The sequence below is a fragment of the Hemicordylus capensis genome, chromosome 11 (assembly GCF_027244095.1).
Source record: "Hemicordylus capensis ecotype Gifberg chromosome 11, rHemCap1.1.pri, whole genome shotgun sequence".
Classification (NCBI taxonomy): Eukaryota; Metazoa; Chordata; class Lepidosauria; order Squamata; family Cordylidae; genus Hemicordylus; species Hemicordylus capensis.
Window position 1 is genome coordinate 16,125,840 of NC_069667.1, and position 25,726 is coordinate 16,151,565.

The following is a 25,726-nucleotide window of genomic DNA, read 5'->3' on the forward strand; positions in this document are numbered from 1 at the left end:
CTCAAGTTTTCTTTAGAGGCCAAGATGGTCCTAATAAGTTTCAGCTTTACTTATGGTTCACACCTTAGGTAATGGGGAGGATATATTTGTGCAGTAGGTTCATATGACTTAGTTCATACCAAGTCAGTATGAAATGACTTAGTACTGACTTCAAGCAGCTACTCCTGGGAAAGTGTGCATAAGACTGCAGACTTAACTGCACTTGGCTCCAGTAATAGAAAGGGAGTGGGTCAGTCTTCAAAAGGAATGGGGATTTTGATGCCTTCAAAGCTTCCAGGAACAATGGATTTATGTAACATCTTTTTGCCAAAAGCAATAGACCAGTACCACCTACTGGCTAACAGCAATAGTGCAAAAATTTCAACCTTAAAGCTCCACTGCAGTAGCGGGGTGTGAGCCAGTTTGATTTCAAACTGGCCTTCCAGCCCCGATTCAGTTCGGCTCAAAGTTGAGCCGAATACACCAGGCCGGCTTGCAGGTTCTAATTTTTTTTTTAAATCAACTCACCGCTGGGTCTGGGTTGTAATGCTGGCCTCTGGGGGTGAAGGGTGCATGTGCTGCCATGTGGGGTGTGTGTGTGTCTTAGTCTCAGTCTCTCTCAGAAAGTCTCCCCTCCCCTGTCCTTTTTGGGCTAGTTCAGCCCACTTACGGGCCTTCCTGGTCCTCTGCCTGGTTGTGGTAGCCTTCAAAATGGCCACTGAAGGCCCATAAATGGGCTGAACTGGCCCAAAAAGGACTGGGGGTGGGGACTCATGGCAGCACCCCCTGGAAGCCAGCATTATGGCCCAGACCCAGTGAGTTATTTAATTTTTTCTCCCACAATTAGAACCCCAAACCGGCTCAAGCTCAAGCCAAACAGGGGTTCTAGTTCAGGGTGCCCCAAAACTGAACAGGGCAAACTGGTTTTGTGCACATCTCTATACTGCAGCAGCCACAAGAGGGCTTCTTTCTATAGTGTGGATACCAAAGCATGCTCTCAGCTCACCTGCTCCCTTTAGTGCTCACTTGTAGGTAGTGTGGCAGAGCTCTGGCACCTCCAGTGGTAAGTGCTCTATTGTGTTTCATGCCCTTTCCATGGCATTACTTTCAAGCCCAACTTGCCTTTTCTGCTTTGTTCTAGCATTTCTGTGGAGGCCAACATATAGGTCATCTTGACTATGACAGCAGTATAGGATTTTCAGATATGGAAAGGGCACAATGGTGTCTTCAGTGGCTGTTCACCATCATTTCCCCTTTCATCTAGAATTCCCTTCATCTAATACCCTTCTAGAAACACTAGACCAGGAGTGGCCAACCTGAGGCTCTTCAGCTGTTGAACTACAACTCCAATCATCATCTAGCTGTGGGGGATGTGAGTAGTCTAACCACCTTGCTCCAGGCCTTTCCTGTTGAACAGGTCAGGATTTTCCTCTAAGGTGTGCACCTCTCTTCCCTGAAGCCTCCTTATTCCACAAATTCAGAGTGTGTTAACTACTAGTAGCTCCCTTCAGGTACCCTGATAAAATGTCAGCCAAGTTCTTTTCCTGCAACCCCCTCATTCTGGAAACGCTTGTACTCCTCTGTCCTGTACATATGAGATCAAGTTGTGGCATTGTAGAGGAAGCTGAGTAGTGGCTCAGATTAGTCTATACCAGGGATTCTCAGTGTTGGGTCCCCAGATGTTATTGGACTTCAACTCCCATAATCCCCAATCAAAGGACACGGGCTGGGGATTATGGGATTTGAAGTCCAATAACATCTGGGGACCCAACATTGAGACTCCCTGGTCTATAGGAGGAAAATGTTTGGATGCAGGTGTTGGGTTTAATCACAAGGCGGCAGGAGCGGATTGTATCTTTAGCAAATGGACTGCAGCTTTGCTTTCTATACTATGGCTTGGAACAACAGCTGCTTTTGAGGGGCAAATCCCAGAGATGGGTAGAGCAAAGATCATGGACATTGATAGGCAGCTGTAGAGGGAGATAATGGACACTCCAGGGTTTCCCCACTGGCAGAAGGACTGTTCCAACTCCTTTGTTCCCAGCCCACATCTGGTGCTTTATTGACAAAAGCTTTAGACACACTTAAAAACAACAACACCTCCTTTCACCTCCCACACTACAGAGAACACATTAGCCCTTGCAGAGTAGGATCCAGGTCTCTGTCCGAGCCGATACAAATTTGCTCCTGTGCTTTTGCAGCAGATGCAGCCCTGGGTTAGGGACCCACCTGTTGAAGTGCTGGAGTCCATTCTGTCCTGCTCAGAAGCCACATTGATCCAGGTTTCTCTTGGCTTTGGAGAGCAGAGGCCACTACAATCAGCAACAGTACCCAGTAGCAGCCACCAGGGCCCAGCGATACCCAGAGAAGCATTTCTGAAGGAGAGCAGGGCCCCAAAGGCAACAGCAGGAAGGCCAGGTCCTACTCCCTCTCCTTGTTCCACTCACTCTAACAACAAGGTGTGGATCTTCGTCAGTAGCACATCTGAATCAGAACCTGGAAGCACAAGGAGACAAGACTCAGCACAGGGGCCCCTCAGGATGTGGTTTACTACTCTCATATCAGCCAGCTCTGGACCTGGATTATGTGTTGAGTTTTTATTTTATTTTTTAAACAACAACATTCCACCCAAGCGCTTACTGTGCAGCTGTATGTGTTTAGAATTAAGATCATGCCCTGAAGTAGCAGCACTCCTAGACCAAAGCAGCTAAGATGGGCCTTTTGAGGAAGTGGGTAGGCCACATCCCCCACCCAATAGGATTGCAGGGCACCCTAGGCAGAGTTTTCCCATTCTAGTTTTGCAAGTGGCAAGAGTGATGTACAAACAAAATGTTTCTGCAAATATCCAAGCACCAGAGAACAGAGCAGACATTCAGAAGGCTCAACTTGCCATTTACCTGCCGATTCTTTTCTCCGGGACCATTTTCTATAAGGGAGTAAGGAGGAGACAATTAGAAGAGAGACAATTGGCTCTGCTACCACTCTCTCACCCAAGGATCAGATGCCAAAAAGGTAACCCAAATCTTAAAGCCTTTGAAAGGCAGCTGGGGAGGAGAAGATCCAGACACAGACCTCAGGAATGTTTTGCTAGCATACTTCAAGTGGAACCAAGATTTACTATAGGGTCGTATTCCTCAAGGAGGTGGCTGGCCCATACATCCCCTTTTCTGCTAATGGCCTAAGAGGTGGCTGTCCTGGTCGTGTTTACAGCACAGGTGCAGTAACAGAAGCACAAATGGTGGCTGCAGTTCAGCTACCAGAAGCTTTCCTAAGCACCATGTGGTGCCTAGGACAGATGGTGGCCCCGCAGGAGAAGGCCCCCATCCTGTGCTGGGAAGACACAGCTGTATGTGGATGGCCAGCTGGGAATGTGGCCTGCTGCACAGGAGGACAGAGCCAGGGACTCCTATACACACTGTACTTACTTCAGCAACAGAAAAGCCCAGCCAATCAGCAGCAGAGAGACACAGTCTGTCACAATCCAGATCATTTGGTACGTGGCACGAGGCTGGTGGGTACAGGGAAATGGAGGTCAGCAGAGATTTGGTGGGAACAGAAGGGACAAGCTGGCAGCTATTGGTCTCTCAGGACAGCCACCCCCACTGGAAGGGCCTCTGAGGCAACCCTGCCCAAGTGCTCTTGCTCACCAGCAGCCAGAGGGGGCGCTTCATCCCCTGCAGCACCTGGCAGGCATTGGTGGTGACGGAACTGGTCCCTGCACACCACAGGAGTGAGAAGAGCCATGGGGTATTCACCACATACAGGTTGACCGAGATGTTGTCACGGCGGTATTCCCTAGGACAGACAACTGGGGTCAGCATTAGCATCAAATGCCGGGGGAAGCAGGAGATGGTATGGTTGTTCTCCTCCCCACCCCCACACAGGACAGGCCCAGTATTCAAAATGCATGTCCCTGAAGAGATGTGAGAACATGTGCTCCCAGAGCAAAAAGGGGGAGAATTTTTGGGCAATGGATCCCAGTGCACCCATCCAGCAAGCTTGCGGCCATATGCCACAGCTGTTCCATACTCTGCACCTATTGGCTTTATACTTTACTAAGCAAACCGTCCATATATTCTGTGGCCTGCATAAATTATGCAAAGTTTTCATAGATTTACCTATTTGTTCAGGTTTTACTAGAAAGGAGAGAAAGAACTCTCCAGTGTGTCCTATTCCTTCAGCCCCGAAAATCCTGCCTGTGCTTGGTCCTTTCTGATGTCGTCATCATCACCACTACTACACATTTTCAAGCTAATCTTTACAGCTATAAACTAGGACTTGCAAGTTGTTGTTTTTTCTGTTTAGCTTCATTTTCTACTTGTTCAATTTGAATTGATTTCTCTAAAAATATATGAAACACAAACCAAAACGGGTTTGGGAAATGAACCCCCACTTCATTTCACAGCCTATTTGTTTTGGAACGAAAGAAATAAGATATAAATGGGACCCACTCATGCCTAGTTCCATTTGTTCCAAAATTGGAATGCACATTTCAAATCACACCCCCATCGCAATTCTAAGGATGCTGCAATTTGGCCCTGGGATATCTAATTGTCTGTTCATGCTGACAGCACAGATTTGTCCCTCCACCCAACAGCAGTGTCCCACCCCTGATTCTAACTGGATTTCGGTGGTGCTCAGGTTTTGGTAGGGCAGGTTGACATGCAGCCGCTCTTCTGTCTCATTTTGCAGCCTCTTCCGCCCATAGACCTGTTGGAACCTCGGCACCCTGTTCTTCACCTGCTCTCGGAACCCGTCTGGCAGCCACAGAATCTGGGGAGAAGAGAAATGGTGTCCCACTTGTTCCTATCATCAACCTTTAACATATCTGATGGATGCTGAAATTGGGAGGTGCAAGACATGTGTCAAGGTTTGAAGGTATATTCTGGGATGGGAGAGGCTGGAAGAGGAGTGAGCCTTGCTACTCCCACCAGTAGGTAAATGCTATCTAATTTGGCCCTATCTAGTGTACCATCTCCAATTCGTCTCCCACTTTGCTAGTATAAAGACCATGCTTCTCTTTACTTCTGCTCTCTTTCTTGCAAGGGACTTGCAAGTCCAATTAGTTTTGAAGGAAGGCTTGAGTAGCTACTCTATCTTCAAAGAGAGGGAGGAGGTGCTGCCATTTTTGCTTCTTTGACCCAGTAGGTGTAAACGGAAGTCTCACTCACACCTAGTTAATCTAATTAAGTCTGCCTCAAGCCTCCTGCACTCGAGAGTGGTGCAAACCATAGTCCTTGGGGCACTTCCATGACGTCTGAATTGCTCTCCCTCCATGGTTGGTTGGTTTGTTTTTTTAAATACCAGTCTGAAGAGTTCTGACTCAAAAGCTTGCTCACCACTTGGATGGTTTGGCTGACCCCACTAAAAGGTATTGGCTGGGATTGAATTCTTCTAGACAGATCCGCCTGCTTCCATCCTCCTCCGCCCGCCCGCCCGCCATGCTAAAGCAAGTGGATTGCTCACCAGCTCGGGGGAAATGCCTGACTGTAGGATGGTCTCCACAGTGACATTGACAAGCTGTTCGTACTGGGGATCTTCCTCGGGCCGTAGGTCAAACATGATGGACACATTGTGCCTCATGGCCTCACCCAGCAGCTGCTTCAGGGACAGAATCTGCTGTCCACAGGCCAGGGCCCGGTCTTCTCCAGAAACGCTTCGGGCTGTGAGGAAGGGGCGCTTCTGGTAGGGTGGAGGGAGACCATGAGAATACAACAAAAGAGCCTCCCTGCACCAGACTTGCCCAACCCAGATGCAATAGGCCCTGCCTATCCAGCCCGTCCTATTTGCTGCCCCTAGCTGATTTCGTGTTGCTATGCTCTCCTCTGCCTCTTCCTGCCTGTGCATGGCGAGGAACAAGCAAGTGGTGTTTGTGATGAAATGGGAGGAGAGCAACTGCCCCCACTCCTCAGACCAGGTTGTCCCAGGGGTTGATTGGGTGGGGGTGATGACAATTATGCCTCCCATTGTGGTTGGGGAAAGTTGTAGTCCATCTGGGTAAAAGGTAAAGTGTGCCGTCGAGTCAGTGTCGACTCCTGGTGACCACAGAGCCCTGTGGTTGTCTTTGGTATAATACAGGAGGGGGTTACCATTGCCATCTCCCACGCAGGATGAGATGATGCCTTTCCGCATCTTCCTATATCACTGCTGCCCAATATAGGTGTTTCCCATAGTCCCATAGTCTGGGAAACATACCAGCAGGGATTCGAACCGGCAACCTCTGGCTTGCTAGTCAAGTCATTTTCCTGCTGTGCCTAAAGCCCTAACTTAGAACAGGGGTAGGCAACCTAGGCTCTCCAGCTGCTGAGCTACAACTCCCATCATTCCCAGCCATAGTTTATTGTGTTCCAGGATGATGAGTTGCAGTTCAACAGCTGGAGAGCCAAGATTGTCTACCCCTGCTTTTCCGGACTTTCCCAGGTAGCCTGTGGAAGTTGCCATTCAAGGCAGGCTACCTGTGCAGTCAATTGGACTGATCCCACCTACCCGTCAGGCTCATGTGTGTTGTTCTTGTCAGGGGTGTAGCTATAATTGAGCTGATGGGTTCAAAGAACCCAGGTCCGCCAGCTCCACCTCTCCCTATTTTCTTCATTATCTTCCTCACTCCAAGGGGTTGCTGTGGAGAGGGGCGAACACAAGTCTCCTCTCCCCTAGCTATGCCCCTGGCTCTTGTTCAGGGTCCACCCTCCAGTTCCACCCCCCCCCACCGCCCCGATCATGCTGCACAATTCAAATTAGCATGCCACTTGCAGAAAAGCAGAGGCACGCTGAGTGGCCAACTCCAGACAACTCACAAAGTCAAGCCACACATGCTGCCCATCCCAGCTTGTGCAGGATTCAGCCTCCCACACTCACCTGCAGGAACCAGCTGCCAGCATCCAGTTGCTGCAGCTCTGTCCAATTGAAGGTGCTAGCATTGGCGTGGGCCCGAGTGGGAAAGACTTCTTGGACATTGGTGGTCCGAATGAGCTTCTCGTCGTGCATGAGGAAAGGGACTCCATCCGCACTGGGAAGGAGAAGCAGAGGAGGGAACACTCACTCACACACACATATACACACACACACACACACGCTCAATAAAAACCACCCTGGTCAAGACTGGATCGATTTCTACTGCCTGAGGGAGGGCTGAGAGATTTGAGGCCAGGAGAACTCCCTGAACACAGCAGCTCCCTTGTCCGTTCTGCTCCTTACCTCACTAGCACATCCGTCTCCAAGACGTGCACACCACAGTTGACTGCCTTCTGGAAGGACATCAGTGTGTTCTCAGGTGCAAGCTGGACAGAGATCAAGAGCGACAGGTGTATACTGGAGGGCACAATGCCTACATGCATCTGGCATGTCCAGAGGCAATCTACTTCTGGATACCAGACACTGGGGACAAGTAGGGGAAGGCTGCTGCCGCCTTCGTGCCCTGCTTGGGGACTTCCCAGAAGCATCTGCTTGGCCACTGTGGTAAACTGGATGCTGGAGAAGACGGTCCAGTCCAGTAGGGCTGCTGATCTTGGTGCCTTCTAGTCTCCAGGCTGCAGTCTGCACTGCATGCTTCCCGAGTCACCAGTTCAGCTGCTGTCTAGAGTGGCACAACTCTGCTTTGGTTGGGGGCAGGTTGAAGGACACCCAGGCCAAAGGTCTGGAGCCAGGCATGCCTGTAGGCTCTGATGGCCATGCCCATCTCTCAGTAGGCAGCCAGACTCCCAGGAGAAATTGGCACAGGGCATCTACCTAGATAGGACTCTTGAAACAGAAGTGCAGGCTACTCACCATGGGAGCCCCACGATGCCCAGCCAGAGTTGGCTTAGGGGGAAGCTGGCTGTACTCCAGAAGACAGGGGGAGTCAATGCCCAGTGGGGCCAGGTACAGAGCAACCATTGCACCCAGATACAGGAGCAGGAGCAGGACCTTGAGGACTGCAGAGAGACATGGATGGAAGAGGCAAGTGAGACGTCCTGGCAGGTGTTCTGCCCACAGCCCTGAAGATGATGGAGGGTGAATCTCCCATCCCAAGGGTCCTTGCAAAGATCTTTGGGGGAAGGAGGACAAGTCTACTGCACACATCTGGACCCCTGCCACAGTCACATTTCTTGGGCCATTCAAACATTCAGAGCAGAAAAGAATAGACACATAGCACCACCTGCATAGCACTCAAGAAAAACAGCCACACCACACACTTCTGTTCACTGTACTGTAGCTCGGTAAGTTCTTCTGGCTTTTGAATGAACTCCACAAAGTACAATTTTACAATATAAGTGTCTGCTGAAGGGGCTGTAATAACTACTGCCTTGAGAGACAATGAGGGGCTAGAGTAACTTCCTCCTAAGCAGAGCTCAAAGCTTGGCCTCCAATACCTGAATGGGATGTACGGTAGAAGCAGTTGGCTACCGGCCAGGCAAGCAGCGTCATGCCCACTACAGCTCCAATATGAAGGAAGGGGCCCGTTGCCTGGTGAGGGTGGAAGAAGAGAGAGGCAGGATTATTTTGCAAGGCATGGCATGCGTTCCAGGCAGCAATGTGGATCAAGAAGAGGCCGTGCAAATGGAGATCAGTGCCAGGGACCAGAGCAACAGGCCTGGAGCCCCACCCACCTATCTGGATGCGGTGGCCATCTTTACATTTGGTTATTAAACATTTTTATCCTCCTTTCCCCACCAATGGTTCTCCAGAGATGGTGGCTGGTCCAAGGTCTCCTAGTGAGCTCAGTGGGGATCTGAACTGGGTCTTCATGGTTCTAAGCCTTCACTCCAGCTACTGCACCATGCTGGCTTTTCAGTGCTGCTGACTGTTGGGATCAGGTGCACTTTTCAAACACATCTGCCCCCTGGTCTACCCACCTGCAGGGTGCTTCAGCTGGCTCCAGTTTGCTACTAGTTCTTAGGGTGGATGGGGACTAACCCATCATCTGTAGCCTGCCGACTTCACTTAGGGACATAGGACTTCTCAGCATTTGCACTGGGAATGTCTCATGGGGTGGTAGTGGTAGGTACCCGATACTTCCTGGGAGGTTTCCAATGCTCCAGGTTGTGTGGCACAATGACCAATAGGAGGCGCAAGCAACTGCCACAGCACACACCTGGCTGATGTTAATTGCTGCTAGGAGGCTGCCGCAAATTATGTTCTAGCCATGACCACACATGCAGCTCCGCAACACACTGCTGGAGGCAAGAAGGAGCAAAGGGCCCAAATCATGCAGCATGAGCCCCCTGCATACAAATAATATCCCACGTAGTGCAATTTGAAGCAGCATCCCCGAGGCAGTTGTGACATATGAGAATGTGGCCCTTGTTCTCCAAGGACAAGTGCCAGCTGTGGACCCTCACCTGTAGGGAGATGCGAGCACTTTCCCACTGCTCTGCCCACTCCATTTCCAGTCCCACAAAAGCAGCCACCACTAAAAATGCTGTCAGGACCAGGAGGGCCTGGAACAAAAGGAGGAAGACAAGATCTAGCACCTGGGAAGGACAGGGACATTCAGGTTGACTTGGGAGCACTCACAGATTGTCAGCCCACTCAGTGAGGGCTGCACCCTTTTCCATACAGTGCCTCGTCCACTAATATTACTAAACACTATTATTATTAGCACTAAATACTAATATTTCAATACAACATTTATACCCCACATTTCTCTGTGGTGGAAAACCCAAAGCAGCAATCAACTAACACCCTATCAAAACAGGAGCAAAAAGTATCTCTAATATGTCAGGTTCCTATTACAAGCATGTCAACAGGCATTTGTTTTATAAATAGAATAATAATAATAATATTTCAATAGCATAATACTACTGCTACGACTACAAATATTTATATGCCGCTCTTCAACCAAAGTTCTCAGAGTAGTTTATGCTGGAAAAGACATAAATAAGATGTATAGAATAGCCATAGTCAGTCAACTAACAACAATAGCATCAACTCATTGGTTTCCATTAGAGCACCCTAGAACCCTAGAACCACCTGGGCCTGTTGCATCAGGCAGCTCACAGAATCAGCTGCTCCTGAAGAGCATTCTCTGCCACATCTGGCAACAGATGAGTTAGGAGCAGAGCAGGAGGAGGGCAGGGAGCAGAGGCACCTTTTAAAGTGGTGCATCTCTTCTATTAAGTAGCGTGGGCGGGGGAGCGCAACTGGCCCTATCCAACCCCAGCACATCAATGGCTGTTGCTGGTGTCTACCTTTATGTTTCTTTTTAGATTATAAGCCCTTTTAGGAGAGGGAGATCATCTTATTTATTATTTTTCTATGTAAACCACTTTGAGAACTTTTGTTGAAAAGCAGTATACTGTATAGTAGGTCTGCTGTGCATTCTGCAACAGAGATGAGGCAGGTTAATGAACACACTGGGCATTTCTGGCCCTTGCAGCATCCAGACTCTAGAACAGGGGTGCACAACTCAAATGCTCGGGTTCTGGAGGGCCAGGACCAACCATGCCTTGGTATGCAGGGACCAAGGTAAATTTCCAGTGCATTAACTACTACATTAAAATGAATGAAAGCAATCTAGTTATTCGTGGAGCTTTCCCCCACCTCCCATGTCAAAAGACCCACAATTTTAACCAACCATAGTGGCCAGAAAAAATAGGCCCTCTCCCTACTCAGTCAGGGAGGCACCCAGAGTTCATGCCAGCCCCAAACAAATGCCAAGTCCTCTCTTCTCCCTAAATTGATGCTGTTTTCCAGCTGACGCCCACCAGGTCCATGGGCAAGGCAGCATTTTGCATCTTGCTTCAGCATCAGAATACCTTGGAACACCCCTGGGGCCAGCAAATAAGTCCTGGCAGGCTGGATTGGCCCCCCAGGTTTTATGTTGTGCAGGCTTGCTCTAGAAAAGGCCTGCTCGACTCTGGCCCTCCTGCAGATGTTGGCCTACAACTCCCATAATTCCTGGCTATTGGCCACTGTGGCTGGGCATTATGAGAGCTGTAGTCCGAGAACAGCTGGGGGCCCTAAATTGAGTAGGCCTGCTCTAGAACATCCTTCCCAAGATGCCCATTTGCCTCCCAGCTTCTTTCCTTCTAGTGACTTGTGACTTTTTAAATGCCAGAAAAATGCTGGTGGGGTGATCTGTTTTTGCTTCCTTGCTGGTTATATATTAAAATCTGGCTGCTGCTTTAGCAGTTTCACCAATACTGCTTTTATTGTTGGATTCTGTGCATATTTGATCTTTTGTTTCATTAGCTGCCCAAGTGTTTTGGTTAAAGAGTGATTACGCACACATGTTTCTTACTGGGTGCACACACACACACCCCGATTTTTAGAGGCACTGCAGAACAGCACCACTGCCAGCTGCAATTAAGTCAAGCAGCAGGAAATATGCGTGTAGGATTGTGCCGCCTTATATAGGAAATCTGTAACAGGAAACTGCCTTGAGAAGTGCAGGGTATTATCAGGAGTTGTGCTCTCAGCTGGGTTACCTTGTGCAGCCAGTGGAGCTTCAGGGGCTGGTGGCAGAGGTATAAGCAGAGAGCCAGAAGCTGCAACAAAGATACGAGAGAGGTTAGGAGAGAAGGGCCAATGTTTGGATCACTTCCGGTCTGGGTCAAGGGCTGCAGGAGAAGGGAGACGGAGAAGCATGGCACTGACTCTTCCATGCATAGAATCTGGGAGTGAGGTAACCCAGATTCTGCACAGAAAAAAGCCAAGAGCTGTGTGAATTATGAAAACGAGGCATTTCTGCTTACTTACAGAATTCATTCTGCTGCTAGTCCTGGGGAAGGCTATGCCCAGCATCCCACCCCAGGCATGAGAACTCCTCCTCAGCATCCCCTTCTGGCTTCTGAGATTTCACTGCCTTGCCCACATGCTTTCAAACCTATCATGGCACCCTTAAGGACTAGAACCTTGCTTTAGAAAGCGAGTTGCTATTTGCACTATGCTGGTTTCTTTGGTTTCTCCCAAGGAACTCTGGGAGCTGTAGTGTTGTGAAGCTATTGAGATGTCCATGTTAGATACAGCCAGTCCCCACATAGAACTACAGTTACCATGATTCCTGGGTCAGGCAGTGGCTGTATTTAAGCCACTTTAAGCATGCAGTATCCATACAACTTCAGGATTGTCCCCTTATCAAGGGGCCAGGTGAATGGTGGAAAGAGCAGGCTTCCAAAGGTCAAGTAGGTTCTGAGAGTTGGACTGCTTAAAGGAGGGCTAGGGGATTCCGGACGGGGGCGTCCCGGGGGAACAGACCGTACCAGGAGCAGAGAGGAGTAGGTAACCAGTGCCGCTGTTCCAGACAGCATCACCACCGACCAGTCCAGCCACCATTCTGTCTGGCGGAAAATGAACCTGCTGGGCAGAAGGAAGAGTCAGTAAGGGTCATGGCAAGTCTAGCCTGGGGAGAGCTGGTAGGGAGTGGGTGTATTCTACTCACTCATTGAGGTTATGAAAATCGTTGAGGGTGATGAGGGCAAGGTAAAGCCAGGCCAGGGTGAAAAGGCTCACGCAGAAGAGGAAGAAGAACCAGGCACAGTCACACTGCGAGATGGAGGGAAGAACAGGGTTGGAAAGGGACATGATCACTCAACACACCTCAAAGCCCTGCAAAAGTACCCCCCTCTCCCACTTGGCTATGGTTATTCAGAGGTGAAAGACATACACACGACACATGCTTCAAAGAACTCTCATCTTGCATGTTCCAAGGCAGAACCGTGGGCTTGAAGACTGGGTCAGACTGGACCGCTGCCTCAAATTATGCTCCATACTTGACCTTGAGGGCAGCTCAGGCTGGAGAAAGGCAATTGTTTTTCAAGAGAGTCGAAAGTAGTGGGGTGGGGGGAGAGAGAGACTTCAAGCAGATGTGTGCGCTATGGGAATCGATTTGCCCACCGGTCCTCTCCAAGTTTTGCAAATTAAGAGCCTGCAGACCAGGGGCGTAGCAAGGTTGGAGGGGACCCAGATTTTAAAATGCCCCCCCCTCACTGAAGATCAGCTCATGAAGTAAAGAAATCTTAAAAGAGGCTGAACAGTGGTAACAAAAAGACATGGTAGCTCCAGGACTTAACACTCACATCAATTTCAGAGGATGAATACAACTGAAGGAAGCCCGGGCAGGTGTGCAGCCGGGGGAGTCAGTCATGTGACTTGCCTCTGGGGGCCCCCCTAAGGCAGTGGGCCCCCAGACAACCGTCTCCCCTTGCCCTATTATAGTTACATGCCTGCTGCAGACCTATTTAACTGAGACAGAATTGGGACAAGCATCTGCACCATGCGTGATGTTCCCTCTTTCAAATGGCTTTCAGTTCTCTGAGGGGGGAGAAGGGGGTAGTGGTGGATTTGACCAATTCATGGAGTTTAGGTGCATCAGTGGCTATATAGAACCTCCATATACAGAGGCAGTGAACCTGGTGATACCAGTTGCTGGGGGAGCAACAGCGAGTGAGGGCTGTTGCCTCAATGCTCGTGGGGTTTTCAAAGGCATCTGGCTAGCCGCTGTGGGAAGAAGCAGGAGGCTAGACTACAGTAGATCGGCCCACTAGAAGAGCAGCTGGGCGGGGGAAATCCAAACTCAAGCCCCAGCAGTGCTGCCACAATCAGGAAATGGGAATATGGATGCGCCTGGTCTGGCTGCATCTCTTATTGTGCTGGGAAACAGGCTTGCTTTTGTCCCCATGGCACAAAAGGGGCAACAGGCACTAAGCTGGGGGAATGCCCAGCAAGTTAATACAAGTCACGAATGCCCAGCCAGTTAAGCCCTTTCCTGCAACTTCCAGGAAGATTCATCTACTCCCGTGCCAAGCTCCTGCTGCTGAGAGGGTACAGCATTCTAGCCGGTCCGGTGGGAGGAAAGAAGCAGAGATGAAGCAGGTGGTTAGTTTCTAGGCCTCGGTTCCTTGCTCAAAAACAGAACTGCAAGAACAGCCCAGATAAGAAACAGAAGCTTACACACCTCTGCACCCCAATATAAGCTTTGGAGACACACCCCAGACTGGGGGCCTGCCCCTTTCAAGATGTCTCCAGTTGGCAGTATTTTTGCGCAATGTCTCTTAACATGCAATGCCTGCAGGCCAACCCTCTGAGCTAAGAAACCCCAGCCCTGGATCACCCCAAGTCATACACCACCACTAGTAACATCAGTATTGTCTACATAGATTGGCAGCGGCAGCTCCTCCAAGGTTGCAGACAGGAATCTCTCTCAGCCCTATCTGGGAGATGCTGCCAGGGAGGGAACGTGGAACTTAGATGCTCTTCCCAGAGCGGCTTCATCCCTTGAGGAGAATATCTTCCAGTGCTCACACATCAAGTCTCCCATTCATATGCAACCAGAGCAGACCCTGCTTAGCTAAGGGGACAGGTCATGCTTGCTACCACAAGACCAGCTCTCCAGGCCCTTCCAAGATGCCTTAGCATGGCGATCTGGCCCACTGCTTTCGTTTTGCAGTGGGGCGATGTCAACATGTCCAAGGAGGCAAAGGGGGCCAGGCCCACAAACATGCCAGCAGCAGGTGGAGGATAGGAGATATTTCTGGGCAGGAAAAAGAGGGCCATTCCTGGCACTCACTGCCCCTCCTTCAGGGCTTCCCATGGCCCTAAGCACACTTTGCTAGCAGGCAGTCAGGCCAGCCCTGCTCCTGCCCCCCTTCCCCAGAAGTCTCCCAACCTTCCGCCCCACTCACCTTGCTGGTTGCCAGACCCTTCTTGCTGCGAGTCCAGCGGCAACTGTAAAGGCACAGGAGGCAAGTGGCACAGGAGTTGCAGCAGCCCTCATCCTTCGCCATGGTGTGTGGGGCAGGCCCTACAGGGGAAAGCATGCAGAGAGACTCGGTTGGCACTGCATGGCATATGGGGTGGAGTTTCCTGGGGAGAGCAGTGCAGGGCTGGGAGTGGCAAGGGCGGAGAGAAACTGCTCAGGCTGGAACGGCTCTCCAGTCTCTGCCCCTGCCTGCCCCCACACCTTTTCCAGCCAGCTCAGCAGCTGCGGAAAGATGCAGCTTCAGAAGGGGAAGCTCCTCAGTGTCATCAGCTACAAGTCCAGGGGAGGCTTCCCGTGAGAGGCTAATCCAAATCAGGCACCAGGCCAATGGAAACATGTACAAGGGGAGCTGAACCGGCCCGACGAGCCACACCCTGGCCTCCCTACCCTAAATGTGCAGGCTGGGGCAAGCCCATGGTGCACACAGCCCAGGCTGGTCCTGAGCTTTTTCTCTTCCAGAGAGGCAAACAAGTCTGAAAGAAAACAGCAGCGTGTGAAGAGAGACATGGGAAAAACCCACACATTCAACCTTTCTATGCCTGCTGCCGACAAGAGGGTTTTGCTCCTGTCACACCTTGGCAAGGACGGCCCATTTCCTGTGCAGCTCTGCCCCAATCAATGAGCCCATTCACATGTCTGCCGCACATAAGTGAAAGCGTCTGCCAGCCTTGGAGCATGTCTTTGTATTATAAGGCAGTGGGAACAACAACAGTGGCTGGCTAGCATAACAATGTGCTAGAGGGAGATGGGATTTGCCTGTTCACAGAGGGCATAAAGCAGTGCATGAAGGGGGACGTGAAGCTGGAAAAAAGCCACTTCCTGTACCACCCTCTGTCGAAGAGCTGGATTCCTGCATATGCTAGCTAGAGTAGGAGTCATTCAGACTCATAATGCAGGGAAGGCGGCACATGCACCCTCTGAGCTCTGAAGATAGCCGTCTGTCTTCCGTGCATCTCTGAGCACTCCTTTTGTAGGCAATATGAAGACCCAGGATTGGAGGGTGGAGAGATTCTGCAGGGTATTAATTCCACCCCAAGAGGAGGAATTAATCTTGGATTAATTCCAAGATCGTTGCATTAGAAAAGACACACATGCCACCTTGCGTGACGAACACACATGTGTGTTTGCCACAGTAGGATATTCTAAGAAGCCAATCTTCTTCACACACATCTATAACCCCGGCAGAAGGAAAGGAGACCTCGAGGTGTTTGTCACACGGGATGGTGCAGAGGTCTTTTCCTACGCAGAGATAATCTCTGCTTAGGACAGTAGGTCATCTATGAAGTGGGTTCCAGAAGCAAAACGGCTAAAACCTTGCAGAGGCCTCTCAGTTGTGGGGAAGGGGTTGCCATGGTTACCAGAGAGGCTTCAGGCTTTGGTGGGGAGGGGAAGGGGACCACCACGATTTGGCTCAAAAAGTGCCAGTCTTCTTAAGCAGCAGGAGAGCAACACCATGCTGGGTGGGTGCTGCTCGGCACCAAGGCAGGAGGAACTGGCAAGGGATGCCTCTGCAGTCTTGCTAAAAACTCGGTTGGCACCAGCCCAGGCCATTTCCTGCAAATAAGGCATTGTGAAATCTTAATGGTTTTGCTGGGTGGGAAGGCCCAGCCTCTCCTTTCCTCTAGCTCTTTGAGGGATGCACAAGAATTAGCGTAACCCCAAAAAACATTCCCAAGGGACGTTTTTGGGGGAGAAGCGTCATCATGAATCTGCGAAGCTTCTGCCTCTCCCCGTTCTTGCTTAACTCAGTTCCCACAGGGAACTGGGCAATGTGTTTTTGAGAAGCCAGAAGGGCGAGGGAAAGCAGACCGCCCAGCCCCCACTCCTTTCCATTTGAAAAAGGAAAGTTTAGTTCAGAGAGAGAGAGAGAGAGAGAGAGAGGGGGGGGGGAGAAATCTGGACGAATGGAGCTGCAGGACTTTCAGAAACCAAAATTAAAAGCAGTTTTCTAGTTCGGAGAGGAATTTCCCACAAAGCTGCCTCATGTTCCCAGAGCTTTGAAGAGAACTATTTTCTTTGTTTGGAAAGAGCTGCCATTTGTGTGGCTACGGTGGACCCCCCTCCCCGATCCCCACACCAAAAAACCTAGCATAGTTCTAGTGCACACTCTCCATAAGTGGGTCTGTGTATCTGCTGACCGGGGGAAACCCCAGCCGAAGGTTCCCTCCCTTCTGCCTGCACAGCGTCAGAGAGCCTTTTATGCACCGTCACCCCACTGACTGCCAGGTTTGCTGCCATCTCCCGCTGCTCCCCTCAAGGCACTCACCTTGCCCCCCCCCCCCGGCACCTGAGAGGCCAGGCAGGAAGAAGGCAGGCCAGGCAGACAGGCTCGCTCCTGGGGACCTTTGCCGACAGCTTGACCTTCACCTTGCTGCTGCGCCGCTTTTGGCAGTCTCCGGCTCTCTCCTCTCACCTGCACAGCTCCTGGCACAACACCCAGTGTGTGCCACCTACGGGCAGGGCTGGGCAGGCCCAGGTGCTTGCATGGGGGGGAAGGCGAGAGCAAGCAGTTGTGGGACTGCAGCCAGCGAAGGAGCTGCCTCTGTGCTGCTCGCTCTCCTCCTCCTCCGGCCAGAGAGAAGCTGGTCCTGTGGCGGCTGCTCACGGACTAGACAAGAGGCCCCGGGTTGGGGCTGGGGGTGGGGAGTCGTTCGTGCAGAGCCCAGACCAGGACTTTGCAGGCAGGCCACGCGCCAACGGGATTAGGCGGAGGAATGAGCCGGGCAAAGGGGAGGGCCGCCTCTCCCCCAAGTCTCCTCTCTCCTGACATTCAGGTGGTCGCAGCTCATCCAAGACCTGCCCCCCGCCCCCCCATTCTATTCTCTGTTGTGTACTCAGAGATGGCCCCGAGACAGAAGAGCCAAACAGCCTTCTCCGGGGTGGTGAAAATATAGTGACACACCTGACAATTGGCCATCTGCAGGCCCTTTACTGGTACTCCAAAACCTGCCCCGATCTAATTATAGGAATTCTGTAGGGGAAAGTGGCAGGAGTTCTGCCTCCGGGGATGGAGACCCTAGAACGGGGTAGGCAACCTTGGCCTTCCAGCTGGACTGCAATGCCTATCAGCCCCTGCCGGGAGGAGAGCTGGTCTTGTGGCAGCAAGCATGAATTGTCCCCTTTGCCAGGGTCTGCCCTGGTTGCATTTGGATGGGAGACTACATGTGTGAGAAGAGATTCCCCTTAGGGGAGGGGGCTGCTCTGGGAAGAGCACCTGCCTGCTTGCATGCAGAAGGTTCCAAGTTCCCTCCCTGGCATCTCCAGATAGGGCTAAGAGAGGCTCCTGCCTGCAACCTTGGAGAAGCCGCATTGCAGGCAATACTGTGTTGGCAATACTGAGCTAGATGGACCAATGGTCTGACTCGGTAAGGCAGCTTCCTATGAAGTAGTCCAAGAACAGCTGGACTACTGGACTAACAAAGTTGCCTGTCCTTGCCCTAGCAGATCTTGAGGTAGCCTGCCAACTTCAGTGTTTAGCAACATAATCCAAGAGTTCTGCACAAGAACAGGCAGGACCTCATGGGTTTCTGCTAGGGTGGGGACACCACAGACACACACACACCCCAGGATGGTGCCAGTATAATCTTGAAATGCAACCCTCTCTCTCTCCTCTCTCCCTGCAGTAGGCTGCCACATAGCACAGCAGGACTGCCTCCATCACATTCCTCCAGCAGTTTCTGCCCAGCAGCTTTGAAGAGGTATACGATCACAATCTCCCAACAGGATTGTTCACATGCCAGTCAGTGTATTGGTCCAGCTGTGCCCATCAGTTCCCAGTATGTCATCGTCATTCTGTAACTGGGGAGAGCCTGCTTTAGACTTCTGCATTTCAGCAGAGTGAGGTAGTGACCACTCCATACACCGATTCGAGGTGGCGCTCCTTTGCATCTGTTCTTCCCAGTGGTTTAGCAATGCGTTGCTGTTGGAGCAAGACAAGGCCTGGTCCAGCTTAGTCAGACTAGACTAAGTATGAGTCAGACACATGAGCATATGAAGCTGCTTTATCCTGTCATCTGATCTAGACTGGCAGCAGTTCACAAGTTCTCAGGCAAGGGTCTTTCCCAGAACAGATATCCTGGAATCTTCAGTTAAAAGAGCTCCCTACTCTTCCTCGGAACTCTTGCTTCTCCCCTAACCCTCATGACATACCATATTTACCTGAACAGGAGTTTACTCTGAATTTAAGACAACCCCCTTAAAAAACACATTAAATACACGCTATACTGTATGTATCTGAAAGGAAGAGGACTCCGAATTTAGATGGCCCCCTGATTTCTAACACTGAAGAACTTGGAAAAAACCTAGTCTTGGATTACGAATACGACCAGTATTTATATTCTGCTTTTCAATGAAAGTTCCCAAAGCGGTTTACATAGATATAAATAAATAAATAAAAGGTCTCCCTGTCCTAAAAGGGTTCACAATCTAAAAAAGAAATATAAGATAGACACCAGCAAAAACCACTGGAAGGATGCTGTGCTGGGGGTGGATAGAGCCAGTTACTCTCCCCCTGCAAAATAAAGAGAATCACCACTTTTTAAGAAGGTACCCCTTTGCTCTGTTAGCAAAGATAATACAGTACCTCTGGCTTTACACACCACAGAGACGGCCTTCTCTTAAGACAATGGAGGGGATGCTCTCAATAACCTCATATGCACGACAGAGGGCAATTTGCTTGGAAAACGTGGTCTAGCTTTTGCACCATCTCGCTCCTGAGCTTTGCCATCTTCTGGAAGCAATGCGAGACGTTTGTCTTTTGGGACAATCATTCAGTGGCAAGGGATAAGTAGGATTTTAAAAACACCGGCATTTTTATATGGTATAATTTGCACAACATGTTTTTGTGCAAGTGTGTTACCCACCCCAAGGCAACATCAATCCCTGGCATCTCTTGTTAACAGACAGCAGGGCTGAGAGAGATTCCTGTCTGCCCCTGGACAGCCACTACAATCTTGGGCTCTGTATAGGACAGTCTCATATGTTCACAGGCAAACGTCTAGAGCATCAGAACAGCTCTGCTGGATCAGATCTAAGGCCTATTTAGTCCAGCATCCTGTTTCCCACAGTGGTCCACCAGATGCCTCTGGGAAGCCCACAGGCAAGAGCTGAGGACATGCCCTCTCTCCTACTCCCTGCAACCGGTATTGCCTCTGAGGTTGGAGGTGGCCTATAGCCTTCAGACTAGTAGCCAAGGGCGGAGCTACCATTGGGCGAACGGGTTCAAAGAACCCGGGCCGCCACCAATTGGGGCCGCAAGTGTAGCCCCAGACATGCCCCCACGTCTGACATCAGATGTGGGAGGGCACTATTTCAGTCCTAAACGGGGCCACGCTGGAGCCGAAATAGGCCTGCACTGCACTGGCAGTGTTGCTATAGTGACTCTCCCTGCCTTATAGGCAAGGGAGAGCTGCTCCTGGTCTCACTGCCAACGCAGTGGGGCTGATCAATCTCCCTCTCAAACGGGGCCCCATGGCCCCATTTAGGAGGCCTGTTTAGGAGAGAGATCAGCCCACATTGCATTGGCAGCGTGGCTGGAACAGGGAGAGTCGCTCTGGTCCACGCTGCCCAATGTAGCACGGGCCAATCTCCCTTCCAAACGGGGCCACACGGCCCCATTTGAGAGGGAGACCACATCCCCCACGTCTGACATCAGATGCGGAGGCATGGCTATTATTATTATTATTATTAGATTTCTATACCGCCCTTCAAAAAATGGCTCAGGGCAGTTTACACAGAGAAACAACAAATAAATAAGATGGATCCCTGTCCCCAAATGGCTCACAATCTAAAAAAAAAAGAAAAAAAAAAGACATAAGACAGACACCAGCAACAGTCACTGGAGGTACTGTGCTGGGGGTGGATAGGGCTAGCTGGGCCCCTGCGTCTGATGCCAGACGTGGGGAGTGGGGCCAGGGGGCTGTGGCAGCAGTGGCCACACATGGGCCGTCACCAGCCTCCCTACGCTGCTGCTCGTAGCCCTTCTTAGACCTGTCCTCCATGAATTTATTTAAACCCTTCTTAAAGCCATCCAGGATGTTAGCCGTCACCACAACTTGTGGCAGAGAATTCCATAGGCTGATTATATGTTGTGTGAAAAAGTACTTCCTTTTGTTGGTCCTAAATTTCTTGGCGATCTACAACAAAGCTCTTTCCCTTCTAGCCCATTGTTCAGTGGTAGAGCATCTGCTCTGCATGCAGAAGGTGAGAGGAGAGCTGGCCTTGTGGTAGCAAGCATGAATTGTCCCCTTGGCTAAGCAGGGTCTGCCCTGGTTTGCATTTGGAAGGGAGACTACATGTGTGAGCACTGGGCCGCTCTGGGAAGAGCATCTTCATGCTTGTGTGCAGAAGGTTTCAAGTTCCCTCCCTGGCATCTCCAGACAGGGCTGAGACAGACTACTGCCTGTAACCTTAGAGGGACCAGTAATCCGACTCAGTAGAAGGCAGCTTCCTAAGGTCCCAGGGTCAGTCCCTGGCAACATCTCCAGATAAAGGCTAGGAAAGACCCTGGAGAGCTGTTGACAATACTAGGCTAGAAGGACCTAAGTCAATTGAGATTTCAGTGACTAATTCCACACACAATGCCAGAATGAACACACATCTTTGCTGGGAAACTGACTCATGCATAACCTTTACGAGACAAGCTATGAATTATGATAAAACTGTAAAAACATCTCAGATGTGGCCTCTAGGTGGCACCCTGCCATTAAGAAGAACCTCAAGGACAAACTCAAAACAGTCGCTCTTTCATTGAGATCACCATTAGTTGGCCACACTACAGGCGAATCTTTTGAAGCCCCTTTCTGCCTTCTTAGATAGGAAGCAAGAAATTTACCCAGGAAATTTACACAGCCTTCAGAGACATTGTCTGTGGGGACACACTCTCAGACCAATTCAATTAAGTTCCCCAGCTACAGTTATGTTAATTGTAGCGTGTATCATCAGACCTGGAGCGGCATTCTTTTTAAGAGCAGCTTTTATTGTTACCAGTGGAAAGACAGTTTCTCTTGTACTCAGAGAAGACAATGCGGAGGTAGCAGCAGCTGAGAAGATGAACAATTCCCCATCATCAATGCAGATGGGGCACCTTCCTTCACCTCCCTACCTCTCAAACAGTGCCAATTGCTTCCCAGAGTGAGGAGAGGGGACAATTAGACACATTCATATGCTAATAGCCATTTCTCATTGAAAGAGAGAATTTCTTCATAAAAAGAGAGAGAGAGAAATGCATGAGTACTAGCCTAGCAATGAGAGTTGATTAGAGTGGCAAGTTGCATTTTTCTTTGAAAACGTTGCCATTCACACACATGCATCCAGGTATACAAGCTTAATTGCTATTGTTCCAGCCAACCACTTGAAAAAACAAAAGTTCATACTTCCCAGGTTCCTGTCTTCCTTTCATCAGAGAGTTAGGATGACTACTATATTCTGTATAGGAGGGGTAGGCAACCTTGACTCTCCAGTTATTGCTGAACTACAACTCCCATCATTCCCAGCCACAACTGCAGAGGAGGATCATGGGAGTGTTGGTTCAGCAACAGCTGGAGAGCCAAGACCGATGTGGAAGGCATTCTCCCTCACCCTAGATGCACATGGACTGGGAATGGCTTCTCAGGGGCACTCTGTACACGTGCAAATCCACAGACCATATTATTCTAGATGACTTGGGCAACAAACAGAACCACAAGTGAGGAGAGCTGGTCTTGTGGTAAGTGTGCTGTCAAGTCGATTTTGACTCTTGGCACCCTGTGGTTTTCTTTGGTAGAATACAGGAGGGGTTTACTATTGCCTCCTGTATAAGATGATGACAGTATAAGATGATGCCTTTCAGCATCTTTCTATATCGCTGCTGCCCGATATAGTACCAGCGGGGATTCGAATAGGCAACCTTCTGCTTGTTAGTCAAGCATTTCCCTGCTGTGCTGGTGACTATGTGGTCTTGTGGTAGCAGGCATGAATTGTCCCCTTTGCTAAGCAGGGTCCACTCTGCTTACATTTGAATGGGAGTCTACACGTGTGAGCATTGTAAGATATTCCCCTTAGGGGATGGGGCCACTCTGGGAAGAGCACCTGCATGCAGAAGGTTCCAACTTCTCTCCCTGGCATCTCCAAGATAGGGCTGAGACACTTGCCAGTAACCTTGGAGAAGCCACTGCTAGTCTGTGCAAACAATACTGAGCTAGATGGACCTATGGTCTGACTCCGTATATGGCAGCTTCCTATGTTCCTAAGCACTCCCAGGCATGAGTGTGTCCTAGAAGTGCAGCACAGGTATTATTTGGGTGGAGAATTTTGCAATGCTGAAAAACTCAATGTTGATTTCAGTAAAAAGAAGAAGTAGTCACACAAAATATCCTTGCTGCTTAGGCCAGTAAAGATAGATTTAGAAGGACACTGCAGTGTCTAGTAATCCTTCCGCTAAAAGGGGAATTTTCCCACCACTACACAGGTCAATTCCATGCACATGTCTCTCAGCAGTGACCCTCTCCACCACATCAGGGGAAGGCTCAGTCTCTCTTGTTTATTCCACCCTGAACCTCCAAGCTCTCATATAGCAACTACATAAGGACATGTCTCAGGGCAACAACATGTAGCTACAGGAGGACTCACAGGCTAAATAAACAGTGGAGGCTAGTTTCCACCCACAAACTCCCTAGCTTTTATGGTCCCACAGATCTGCAACAAAGCTCCCATCACAGCTTTCAGCCCTTCAACAACTTACCCCTCTGGTCCAAACCAAAGTCTTCTCCACACTGCCAAGGAAGGCAAATCATCAAGGGCCTTGATTCCTCAGTAACAAGCAGAGCAAGCAAGCTGAATCAGACAAATACTCACACACTACTGGAGAAGACCAGTTACAACAGCTGCAGCAACTGGCAAAACCTTTATACATAGCCTCCTTTTTGAATGATTGGAAAGGTCAGCCCTCTCTTCCCCAAGGCCTGATGGGAGGCAGTTCAAATAACAAAACTAGAAGGAGGGCTTTGGCTATCTGTGCACAAGACTTTCTCCAGGGTATCAGAAGTGCTGGAGAGTGGGAAACCTGCAATGTGTGTGCCTAAATTGCCACCTGTGTAGATTTTTAAATTCCAAGAGGAATATCTTTAAAAATGATATATAGCACTCCAGCTGCAGTCAATAAACAGCATGTTTTAAAGTTCAGCCACCAACAGAATTAGCCCACCACCAAATGCAGTTAGAATAGCTGTATTTTTTTTTAAAGCTTCCTGGCAGGGTTCCTGTGGCTTTAACAATGGCCTGGCAGGCAGAGAGAAGACAGGTGAAGCTTACCCTGCCTCATCACTGCATCTCCATGCTGAGACAGGCTCCATCCAGCTGCAGAATAAGCTGCCACACCTATGGAAAAGGTGCAGGGAGGATATTGCCACCCTGAACACCATCAACCCCGTTGAGAAGGGTCTCGCCGTCCTTGAGGAGTGTAGTATTGGTCTCCAAGGAAAGCAATTGTGGGGCAGCCTAACTCACCACCCCCAGAGATGTGTTTCTATGTAGTGAAATGTCATAGCTTGCTTTCCCTGCTAACTGAGCAAAGAGGCACCTTTTAAAAGTGGTGATTCTCTTTACTGAGCAGGGGGAGAGCAAACTGGCCCTCTCCATCCCCAGCACAGTATCCCTCCAGGGGCTGTTGCTGGTGTCTACCTTATATTTCTTTTTTAGATTGCAAACCCTTTGGAGTCAGGGAGCCATCTTCATTCATTCATGTATTCATGTAAACCGCTTTGGGACCTTTTGTTGAAAAGTGCTGGTATATGAATATTTGTAGTAGCAGCAGCAGTAGTAGCTTGGCTGACCGACTCAGTGAGAGTCAGAGAGCTGCTGCCACCAGTCAGAGCAGACAAAAGTGAGCTAGATGGGCCAGTGAGTGGCCTGACCGAGCAGCAGAAAACAGCTTCATATGTTCCCCTGCGAACTGAGCATAGAGGCACCTTTTTAAAGTGGCAATTCTTTTTACTGAGCAGGCGGAGAGCAACTGGCCCTCTCATCCCCAGCACAGCATCCCTCTAGTCAGTGGCAGAGGAAGCCAGCTGGCGACTTGTGTTCCTCCCACCATTGTGGCTCCCCCCTGCCACACCTGACATCAGATGCAGGCGACATGGCTTCGCTTACAAATAGGGCCGCGTTCCCCATTTGAGAGCAAATACTGGCTAGCGGCGCTGCGTTTGCAGCGTGGCCGGGAGCTGCTCTTCCTGCCTTTAAAGGCCCTATTTGTAAATGAAGCCGTGTCCCCTGTGTCTAACGTCAGGTGCAAGAGGTGTGGCTGGGGTGCCAGGCATGGCCCCTGATTGGCGGCAGCCCGGGTTCTTTGAACCCGTTTGCTCAATGGTGGCTCCGCCCCTGCATCCAGTGGCTCTTGTTGGTGTCTATCTTATGTTCCTTTTCAAGATTGTGAGCCCTTTGGGGACAGGGCGCCATTTTATTTATTTGTTTGTTATATCTGTGCAAGCCGCTTTGGGAACTTCTGTCGAAAAGTGGTCTATAAATATCCGTTGTATTTGTATGTCCACAGTGCCTCTGTAGTAGGGGTTGCTTCCCAGCCTTGGGTCTCCAGATGCGTTTGGACTACAATTCCCATGCTCTACGAAACCATGACCAAGCACTATGGAAGTTGTAGTTCAACAGCACTCGGAAACCAAGGGCTGGGAGTCCCTCCTCTAAATGCTGACTGCTGCCACGAGAATGAGGAAGATCTTCCTACGCGTGGTGGAGCCTGGATGGAGAAACTGCTTTCAGCAGCTGTTGGGTGCCAGTTTGGCATGAATGACCAAGTCCTGGAACCTCTAGCCACAGCGACTGAGTGATTCCACTGAACAGCTGCTCACAAGTTGTAGGGTGGAGCTGTTAGCAGGTCTTTGTAGGCCCCTAGAAGAACTGCGTGCTCATCATCCACATTTGGTTTCATTTCACATTTGGTTGCCCTCACCATAAATACGCTGATATTTCCTTTCCATTGAGGTTTTTGTTTTATTTTTTTATGTAGCATTTTATTTCATCTCTGCAGCTTTCCCTCCAGGACTCCAGCAAGGCTATCAAGTGTCTTCGGTGAGATTTGTT

The 25,726-nt window shown here is 50.1% G+C and overlaps 2 protein-coding genes across 8 annotated transcripts in view; one reads left to right on the plus strand and one right to left on the minus strand.

Moving 5' to 3' along the window:
* The window catches only part of FOXO4 (forkhead box O4), a 30,336-nt gene extending 25,527 nt beyond the window's left edge, over positions 1-4,809 (plus strand). Inside the window, exon 3 of the mRNA XM_053273829.1 lies at positions 4,672-4,809. The gene's annotated coding sequence lies outside the window, so the exon portion shown is untranslated. The remainder of the gene's footprint in view (positions 1-4,671) is intronic.
* GDPD2 (glycerophosphodiester phosphodiesterase domain containing 2) lies at positions 2,013-23,709 on the minus strand. 7 transcript variants are annotated; one of them, XM_053273822.1, is made up of 16 exons: positions 23,489-23,709; positions 14,580-14,698; positions 12,338-12,441; positions 12,159-12,252; positions 11,385-11,444; positions 9,297-9,395; positions 8,328-8,421; positions 7,744-7,889; positions 7,174-7,256; positions 6,835-6,985; positions 5,446-5,661; positions 4,601-4,752; positions 3,627-3,774; positions 3,405-3,487; positions 2,877-2,905; positions 2,013-2,475 (listed from the first exon to the last, which is right to left on the minus strand). In XM_053273822.1, the coding sequence occupies exons 1-16, from the start codon at positions 23,544-23,546 to the stop codon at positions 2,423-2,425; spliced, it is 1,689 nt and encodes a 562-aa protein (XP_053129797.1). In that variant the 5' UTR covers positions 23,547-23,709; the 3' UTR covers positions 2,013-2,422. The 7 variants fall into 7 exon arrangements, with proteins under 7 accessions (XP_053129797.1, XP_053129798.1, XP_053129801.1 ...); XM_053273823.1 differs by having other exon boundaries at positions 23,376-23,709; XM_053273826.1 differs by lacking the exon at positions 23,489-23,709 and adding an exon at positions 22,030-22,049.
* Positions 23,710-25,726: the final 2,017 nt, after the last annotated feature.

Coding starts and splice junctions, on each gene's coding strand:
- GDPD2 (XM_053273822.1), bottom strand. CDS start 23,546: ATGTATAAAGGTTTTGCCAGTTGCTGCAGCTGTTGTAACTGGTCTTCT. Junction 8,422..9,296: donor GTGCTCGCATCTCCCTACAG/GTGAGGGTCCAC, acceptor CACCCTCACCAG/GCAACGGGCCCCTTCCTTCA. Junction 3,775..4,600: donor CTGAGCACCACCGAAATCCA/GTTAGAATCAGG, acceptor TGTCTGTCCTAG/GGAATACCGCCGTGACAACA.